The sequence below is a fragment of the Parasteatoda tepidariorum genome, chromosome 2 (assembly GCF_043381705.1).
Source record: "Parasteatoda tepidariorum isolate YZ-2023 chromosome 2, CAS_Ptep_4.0, whole genome shotgun sequence".
Classification (NCBI taxonomy): domain Eukaryota; kingdom Metazoa; phylum Arthropoda; class Arachnida; order Araneae; family Theridiidae; genus Parasteatoda; species Parasteatoda tepidariorum.
The window spans coordinates 74,618,469-74,628,633 of record NC_092205.1 but is presented as its reverse complement, the minus strand read 5'-3'; the positions used below and the strand labels follow the sequence as shown (position 1 = coordinate 74,628,633).

The 10,165-nt window shown below is 27.0% G+C and overlaps 1 protein-coding gene and 1 long non-coding RNA gene across 2 annotated transcripts in view; one reads left to right on the top strand and one right to left on the bottom strand.

The window, feature by feature from the left end:
- The window catches only part of LOC107448361 (protein toll), a 29,854-nt gene extending 23,176 nt beyond the window's left edge, over positions 1–6,678 (top strand). Inside the window, exons 9-12 of the mRNA XM_043043754.2 lie at positions 1,398–1,539; positions 3,731–3,919; positions 4,792–4,921; positions 5,760–6,678. Coding sequence (XP_042899688.1) covers positions 1,398–1,539; positions 3,731–3,919; positions 4,792–4,921; positions 5,760–6,018 — 720 coding nt within the window. The 3' untranslated portion in view covers positions 6,019–6,678. The remainder of the gene's footprint in view (positions 1–1,397; positions 1,540–3,730; positions 3,920–4,791; positions 4,922–5,759) is intronic.
- Positions 1,122–7,125, bottom strand: LOC139425019 (uncharacterized). The gene is made up of 2 exons (XR_011636183.1): positions 6,877–7,125; positions 1,122–1,345 (listed from the first exon to the last, which is right to left on the bottom strand). It is a non-coding gene; the product is annotated as an uncharacterized lncRNA (long non-coding RNA).
- Between the last annotated feature and the right edge of the window lie 3,040 nt (positions 7,126–10,165).

Sequence of the window (10,165 nt, the reverse complement as noted above, 5' to 3'; positions counted from 1 at the left end):
TTTTTTTTTTTACTTCCTATCATTTTAGCTCAAATTTATTGGTAAATTTACTATTTTAAAAACGTGTATCTTAAATGCTTTATAATTTTCACTAACTTATCTGACTTTATTCATGCTCCTTACATAACTTTTTAATTTGTTTTTAAATTTTCATTATTATTTACAATTAATAAGTTGTCTCAATATTATAAAAAAAAATTTATTTAATATAATATACATATTTTAAGAAAAATTAAACATAAATTAGAAATAACATTTTTCAAATAATAAGATTCACAAATTTCCGATTTCCAGATTATAACTACAATTTATATGGTAAATATTAAATACTAATTCTCCCAATCATACATACAAAAAGTTTTCATAATCATTTACAATTAATAAGCTACTCCAATTAATATCATAAAAAGAGATTAACGTAATATTAATATATGCAACACTTTTTCTTGCCATTTCAGTGGTTAAATTCGACTCTATATTAATATATTCAAAGATTTAGTTGACCCACTTTTAACTACATGAGAAACGCCATATTGTTTGCTCCGTTCGAAACTTTGTTTGGAACGGGGAGAGCTAGTGACGTCGTTGATGACGTAGGACTAACCCTGTCTATTCGCAAGTTCTTTAAGGAATTAGCAGCATCAATGACAAAATTGTACATAGGAGTAAAAAAAAAGTATTTTAAAACCAAAACAATTAGTAGACAATTTAATCAGTTTGATTTGGTCTTTTTTTTTAATTGACCTTTCTTAGTTTCGAGGGAGAACAATATTTTTTAACCTGTTTAATTTTTAACTTTTAACATGAATCAGACATTTTACTTTTTTGACAGAGGAAAGTATACATATAAAAATAATTGTCTTAGGTATTAATAATTTTCTAAAATAAAAAATAAATAAAAAAAAAGAATATTGCTCCACTACTGAATAAAATAGATACTGTCCGGTTTTTTTCTTTTCTAAATGAAATTAATTACTAAAACATCCAATTAGTTCTTGTATAAAACCCTACTAATCTTAAAAACTTTTTTAATAATTTAACATAATAATTTTAAAAAATTCACAGATTTCAGTTTCATCGATTCATGCATAGAGTATATTTCAGATATTCATAGATTCATGCACAGAGTAGAGTTTCTTTATTTCCTCTTTTCAAAAAAAAAATCAGCAACTTGTTAAATTTTAATAAAGTATCTTTACAGACTAAAAACAACAGCAAATTGAGATGAATGCGAATAGCAAAAAGATGTGTAAAGAGCATTTAGGGTTCCCGAAATACTTTTTCTGCTCTCTGAAATCTTTCCTATAGGATGCAATACAAAAAGTTGAAATAAATTCGCCATAACCTGCAAAAAAAACACAACTACTTTAATTCAATTTCATACATATCAATTTCAGATATTAGATGGGAATCAAACACTGTGTGACACATCAGGGGATGATAATGTGTTGGAGGGAAAAGCTATATGGACATTGAGAGAGTGGGACTTGTGTCCCTTATTTATAGGATTGTATTTTTCTATCGGATTTGGATTAATTTGTAAGTTTTTTTCTGATGTTCATTACATAAATATGTGAGGTAATTGCATTTACAAAATGAATTCCCTACGTAAAAGAAATTTTTTAATCCCAATTTTAATATCTGTACGACTACTATGATCATTTCCTCCCTATGCTGTAAAAAAAATTCCAGATCAAGTTAGAAAATAAAATACAGGCACTCAAGATACCAATACTTTCATAAAATTCATTTTCACTAGAACCTGCTGAGGAACAAAAATATGATATACCATAATTTTTACAGTGATAGTTACCGTAAAATCCCTGACTCACTCTGAATAAATAAATATTACTGTAAAATTTACGGTATAATAACTTGAAGTGAAAACTATTTTTGAGTCAAAATAGATTTTACGAATAAATTAGTTAGTGCTGGTAATTAATACCGCAATTTGATCCGGAATTTTTTACAATGTAGCATTTTTCTTATTATTATGTAAATTTTATTTTAAGAAAATTTTGAGCCTTATTGCCATTCTTTTTTTAGTTCTTAAAACATTCAAATAAAACCACTTCATGAATTCACATGTCCCCATAATGTAATATTATCATCGGAGAAGATATTAAGCCGATAACATAGGTGCATTATGTTTATAAAAAATTGCATTCTTAAGGCTATAAAAATTTTGATCATTTTTCAACTTTTTTTGTAATTTTTTAGTTTCAGTATATATTTTGAAATGATTTCTTTTAGCTATAGAGCTTAGTTATCAACGTTAACAAATTTGGTATTGCCGAGCGCTTTCAACCGAACGAAGGGATTCACTTCAAGTAGATTTTTTAGTTATTTGATAATAGATTAAATAAATGTACTTCGTTGTTTATGCAAATACTTTAACTTTCGCAAAACTTACAAAAAAGTAAATTTTCAGTTTTTATGTTTAGCTGCATGCAAATAAATTCCTATTGAAAAAACAGCACTTTCACAGCATATTACCAGAATTTTTTTTCCATTTCCTTCATTAGTAATATTAGTTATAGATTTTTCAAAACATATCACACTCTGTGCTCAACCACAACTTTAAATTACAAAACATAAAATTTTCATTCACCTTATTGTACTTATCTGTATTTCATTTGCTTTATTCATGTATATTCATCTACAAAATGCGCCGAAATCGTTTCAGAAAATGATGACAAAAATTACGCTTACTAAGTATCATATATTTATTTCATGTGAATTCGAACATTTTTGACATCATTGTATAAAATGAAGTGAATTAGGTATCATATGTAAGTAAACAAAACTTTTTTAACACCATTATTGAAAATGATGGCAAAAATATATGCACTTTAGGTATCATACATTCATATTTAAATTCAAAGAACTATGTAGGATTTTTTAAAATACAGTTATTAGAAAGATCCATAAGGGCAAAGGAAGTATTAAAATGGTCTAAAATAAGTTTATTTGAAAATGAAGCTTAAAAGCGGTTTTGGATGATCTGATGAGTCATGACAACAAAAGAACTTGACCTGGTTTAAAATGACATTTGACGTGTGTTTACCCATTTTCAACTCACTCACATTTTTGACATCATTGTATAAAATGATTTCAATTAGATATCATATATTTGTATGTAGTAAACAAAACTTTTTGACACCATTATTGAAAATGATGTCAAAAATTGATGCACTTTAGGTATCATATATTTATATTTTAAAGAACTATATAGGATTTTTTAAAATACAGTTATTAGGAAGATCCATAAGAGCAAAGGATCTATTAAAATCGTCTAAAATCAGTTAGTTAGAAGAGCAGCTCTGATTTTAAAGGATCTGATGAGTCATGACAACAGAAGAACTTGACTTAAAGTGACATTCGACGCCCATTATCAACTCACTCACATTTGCTATGTGCCATGAAATATCGAGCTCCTACTGTAAAAGTGCGATTTTATAAGTTTGAGACTTGTTCTTCTAGAGCTAATATTTTTATTCCTCAGAAGACAATACCCCTAGTTTATTGTGTCATCCAAAATTTACACTCTTATGGTGATTGTTTTCGGCTGCAGATGATCTTGAAATATATTAGGTACCCTGTACAAAATAGAACTTTTAATGCACAACAACTTTTCTTAAAATGCTTATTTCAAATTTTTCTAAACATTTATATTTGATCATAAAAGCAATACGAATTCAATATAATTAATTTTTTTCTGTTTCAACAGTTTTTTTCTTGGTAATCACCATTTTGAAGATTGTACATACGAGGTATAAACTGAATATTGATGTATGGCTCTATGCACATGGAGTCATATGGGTAAAGGAAAAAGATATCGACAGGGATAAAAATTTCGACGCTTTCATATCATTCAGCCATAAAGATCAAGATCTGGTCATTACGGATATTATTTCTGGTAAGAATCTTGATTAACTATTTAGCATAATTTTGCAAGATTTCACAATTCTAAAAGCTTCCGTAAATGAAATTTTGACTAGTGAAATCTCATTGTAAAACATTGTTACCGCCATGCTATAATCAATATTAAAACCGTCAATTTTTTTGGTAAAATAAAGACGAAAAATTATGGTCGAAATTTTTAAAATATGGTAAAATTTACCGTGTTTCTGACTCTCATTGGATTACTAAGAAACCAATTAACTTTTACGTAGTGCTTTGGTAATGATTTTGGTAAACTTACCAACAAAAATTGGTTTTATAATATGTAATAAAATTTGGTAAATGTGGAAATTTTATCATCATACCTTACACATAAAAAAAAACATTTCTTCGGTAAAATTTACTTTTTCGTTGTGTATTCCTTTATAAATCGAGTGATAATAAGAACTATAATTTTGAATATTAGAATTTCGGGTAAACCGTTATCATATTAACTGAAAAATTATCAGATGAATAAGTTAAATAGAGTGCATTTTGATTTTGATTTCTTGAACTATATTTTTATTTGCCAGAAATGTCATTACTATAAAGTAATTTAAACAGAAATTTTCCTACTTGCATTATAAAGTTAAATATAATTAATATCAACAATCAGTATTCTTTTTTTCTAAGAATTAACCGAATTTTAAAAGAATATCAAAAAATGCATTGATTATCAAAAATGCAAATTTCCTAACTTCATACTACTAAACCTCATAATTTTTTTTCAAAAAGAAGATTTCAAATTTATTCGAAATGTACCTGTTTTGTGTGTAAAATTACTAAATTAAAATTAACATGAAAAAGTAGTTACGAAATTAATAAACACATCAAACCTTTTTCTTTCAGTGTTAGAAGTCAAGCAGCCTATGACCAGATTGTGTCTCCATTACAAGCATTTTATAGCTGGTGAATACATTGACGCAAATATTTTCACCGCAGTTCAAAATTCTAAAAGAACAATCATTGTTCTCTCAAAGTAATGTTGTCGAGTTCTTTTAATTTATTCCGCTGTGTAAATTAATTGTTTTGTTATTTTTATTAACAAAAAACTATGCATTGGATTTTTTTTTATTTATAAGGCCATTTATCATACACTAAATCTCAGGCGAAAACGTCAGCTGTATCTAGATTTAGAAATTTTTACTTCATTTGTAAAAAAAAATTTAATAAATCATCTGAAATTTATTTTTTGAATAAATTATTGCATAAAAAAGAGCTCAAATCATAATTTTTTGAATGAAGAATTTTATTTTCATTTATAAATATTTTTTATTAGGACTAAAAAAATTAAGAACAATAACTAAGAATAAATTGTATCCACTTAAGCAGCCGAAAAAAAAGTTTTTTTTTCCTATCATAAGTAATTTAAAGTCCCAATGCTGTTATTTAATTTAATTCATTGGAACATATGAAGCTATTTTTTTAAATAAATTATTATGCAGGGAAAAAAAACTTTAATTAATAATTTTTCGAATAAAACGAATTTTATTTTTATTTATTATTATTTTTTTTGGAATTTTATCAAGACTAAAAAAATAAGAACAATAATTAATTATAAATAGTTGTATAATAATATGCATTGGATTGAAATAAATTTTAAAACAATCTATAAAACATTTTTTTAAGTTTCTTTTTGTGGCTGCATTCAACTGGCCCAGCATAATATCTAGAATGTAATCCTTATTATAGGCTTGTAGAAAATTTAAAAGCAAAATTTTTCTGTTATATTTCTAATAATATTTATAAATAACTACAATGATTTAATATTATTTCATTGAAAATGCTTTTAAAATAAACATTATTGAAACTTGCAGGAATTTTCTTGAAAGTGAGTGGTGCGTCTACGAGTTTCGGGCAGCCCATATGCAAGCTCTGAAGGACAAAGTAAATCGTGTCATAATCATCAAATTGGGAGAATTACCAGATGATGCTCATCCAGACATCAAGCTTTATTTGAAAAGTACAACGTACCTCACCTGGGGAGAAAAGTATTTTTGGGACAAACTATTCTACGTGCTGCCTGTTTCTTCAATTAAAGATAACATTAAAAACCGCACTTCATACCCCATTTAAAATTTGCTACGAATGACTTAAGTTATTAAAATTTGAACTTATTAAACAATTATGATAGAAATTACTTTGTTTCTTAAACAATCTTTTCTCTTTCTGATGATGACTTAAAATTCCTGAATAGTGTTTGCTAAGCATTTAATTATATAAGAATGGGCTTTAAATTTAATATTTCTAAAAGCATATAAAGCACTTTTTTCTTTGATATTTCTGATATTTCTTTAACACCTAAAAATCTCCTAAATCACCTAAATAGTTTTGATAAATATATAAATCTAAATACTTGTAAAAAGATATTGATAGTTTTTCAATAGTTTGCAATTGTTACTTAGAAAAAACTTCTCTAGGAAGAGTAACAATTAAAAAAAAGATTTAGGCAGTTTGATCATGATATATACTAGTGGTAACAGGCAAACCTTGAATAAAGTTAGGCAATGTAAAAAGAATATATTATTTCAAAGATGATAAAGGAGACGAAAGAAAACGGAAAAGTATCCAATAAATTTTTTTATCTAATTCTCCATAAAAAAATTAATAAAAATAGCGCCTTCTGAACAAACTTTAAAACTGGGATTTAAACAAACTTTAAACAGGATAAAATTCTACTTTCTGAATTTTGAGGAAAATATTGTTTGCAATAAACTTTACAAAAAAATAAATAAATAAGAGAGTAAGTACTTTTTGTTTGAATGAATGTAAGCAACAACTAAGTATAACCTACAGAATACCAAAGCATTTACTATTCTGTAATTTTAGCAAAACTTTAGGTTAAGCTTCGACAGTAAATATTATAGATTTAAAATAAAAAAGGATTTATTTTTGCATTATTTCCTTAAAAAGAGAGTGGAGAATTCAGCTTACCTTTCTCCGCGCATTTTTATAAAATTTTAATGACTGAATATTATTTCCTGTTCTTTTAACACAGTATTTTATATTCTGGGAATTGAATATAAGCTGCATAAACAAAAGGAAACTGCAAAATAAAATAATAAGTTTTTCAAAAATCCAGGCTGGTGATTCACTTAACTTCACCTTGCTGTAGGTTTCAATAACTGAATTTAGTTCTTTCTTATTAAGCTAATTTTCTCTTCAAATCATTTTTGATTTTATTTCCAACAATAGCAATAAAGAGCATAAACTGCAATGACGCAGTACAGAGTATCTCTGCTAATTGTTACAGAAACACATGTGTCAGCGTCATCGTCCCACAGACATCCTGCCGATGTCTTCAAGCCTTGACCTAACTTTTCACCGATTATCACTTGCACAATGAACTTGTACTGTTTATCTTCTAGTTCTTTGAGAGCGTCATGAATCTTTCTACTTAACGTTCTCGTCCACTCTGATGCATATATGTATTCATATTCTTTGCTACCCAACTCTTCAGTCGCCAAGCTTTTAATTAAATCTTTCACCGCTTCAGAATCAAACTTTCGGTCGATTGGTGGTCGGATGTTCAGCAGTTTTACTTTCTTTGGCATTCTAGTAATATGAAAGAAATAAAAATCAATAAAGAAAAGAATTTCACAACTAATTTACAAATATGATTGCTTCTGTAAGTTACCCAAAACTAATCTTATTTATTTTAATTTAAACATCTCCAGTAGTTGTAGCCATCCCTTGTAGTTTTAACTCTTACATATTTAGAGGTTCTGTTAATCACATCCCTCAATAAGGTAATCACTAAGAGTATTTTTTTAAAAAAATATTTAAACGTCTAGAGACGGCAACTTAATGAAAAAATAAGATATTAAAAATTTCTTTATTAATTCTCATTGTTGTCAATCACAATTTAGTAGATTAAAAATGTCATCCACAATTACGTGGGATGAAAACCAGTTTAAAGCTACTTGAACAATCAGAAGATAGAATTATTATACAAATGTTTCTAAAATTTTAATTGTTAATTATTCTTTCATAAAGTTATTTAAGGAATAGTATGTATTTCTGTTTTTAAAGTTTCAGCTGTACTGAGCGCAAAATAAGAAATGTATGAGAAAGGTAAAAATATTTATTATAAAGATCAGATTTTAACGGTCGAAATGTCAATCTCAATAGTTAAAAAAGATTACTTCTAATACACTAATTTATTATTGTAGATGATATTTTAAAATGCTAAATCAGACACAAGAATGAACTTTCTTTGGAATAAACATACCTTTTTATGTTGTATTTTAATTTTTGAACATCAAAATATTGTTGTATTTGCCTTCTGGAAAATATTCGCTATAGTTCAGTTAGGAAAGTGCTCGAAAGTTTATGCCCCTAAATGCTAATTTCACATTTTGAGTTAATCAAATAAATTCAGTTAAAAAGTTAAAAGGTTTTGCATGTAGGCAATATAGTTTGCAAAGAAACACCTAGTGACATTTGGAAATTCATTATCTTTCAACAAGACAATAAAAAATATATATAAAAAAATTATTTCTTTATTCATATTTATGTATGTAGGAATATTATTTATAAATTTTCCTACATACTAGAAGAAAAATGTAAGAGAATCGAGTGTAATTAGAAGAGCAGTTGAATTTCGTAGACATTTAGCAAAGCAACAACTTTTGTTTTGTTATAACAACAGCATTTAATTAAATAAATATAAGTTAATACCTGAATTTAAAGAACTTAGAATAATTTTAAAAATTAGTGGGGTTGTTTTCGACTATTTGTTGGAGAGAAAAAAATTTAATTTTCCTTTTGTAGGGTAACGATTTACTAGAAATTATTGGTATCAAATTTACAATTCTTATTGCCACACATTTAGTTACAAATGCAGTGCGAATACAAATATGGTAAAAATTACCTCATAAAGCCAGAAACACGGTAAATTTTAGCATATTCTAGTAATTATTACATTTTTTGTCTTACAAAAAGCAGTTTTATTTACTTAAATGTTTTAAAAAAGTTAAAAGCATCCGCTTCAAAATTAGACATTAAAACTATTTTAAATAGCTTCGGTATCTTTTTAATTATCATAAAATACTTCAAACACCTTCCCAATTACCGAATTTATATTCGATTGAACATCCCAAACCAATTCGAGTTTGAGTTCCGAATAAAAATGTATGAAATAAAAAATAAACAAGTTAACTTAAAGAGATGATAAAATAATAAAATTTTATTGCTTAACGGTTTGAATCGATTATATAGCAAATGAGTGCCTGCAAAATACTCTAGCAATAAAAACTTTATTAAGTTCTAAATACAGTTTTAATTATTTAAGTGATTATTACATTTTTATTAGAGAAATTCAATTTATTTATAAATACTATATTCAACATTATCAGTTTAAGTTCGAGCTTAAGACTTTTAATTTTTTCTAAGTAATATCAATTTTAAGTTAAAATTGTTAAGTATCAGATGCGCGTAATGAGTCGTTGATAATATACAACAAATACGAAAATTTTAGTCGTTACTTCTCGCTATAATGCCGACCGGCTTGTGTGGGGGTTAGGGAACTGCCCTTGCATCAGAAAGGTTGTAGGTTCAAATCCCGGGCAAGACATGGATGTTTTTTCCCTCTCTGTACTATCTGTCCTTACTGTGGGAGCAACGTTGGCCCACCTAATATGGTGACCCTGAAAGAGTGGCCAACAAATCTGCCCTTCAGGTGCCTGTAAGACCTAGGTCATTATCCAGGTGGGTATTGAAAAAAAAAACCTTCTCGCTGTAAGGAAAACCTTTGTTATCCATCTGAGCAGCTCATTTAGATAACAAACAAGATGATAAAGATATGTTTGTTACTGCAACATTTTAGTGAATTAAAAATTAGTAAAATTGATAAAAATGATGAATTCAAATTTTTCTCAATTCCTTAAAAATTCTTTCAAATTTAAAATGGATTTTTCCTTTTACATCAAAGCACATTCGCAGCAGCCAGTTGTCAGTTAAGAAATTCATGCATTGTAAAACATTTCGAATCAAATTATGGTAAAAAGCACTGATACTCAGGGTGCCGGTACTTTTTACCATCAAATCCGTTTTTACTGGAACATGTTACGGAACAAAAATTTGATAAACCGTAATTTTTAAAATAATAATTACCTTAAACTCACTGAATCACTCCAATTAAATAAATATTACTGTAAAATTTACGGTATATTATTTTATTGTAGAAATGGATTTTGGGAATGATAATAATTTTATTGTGCCG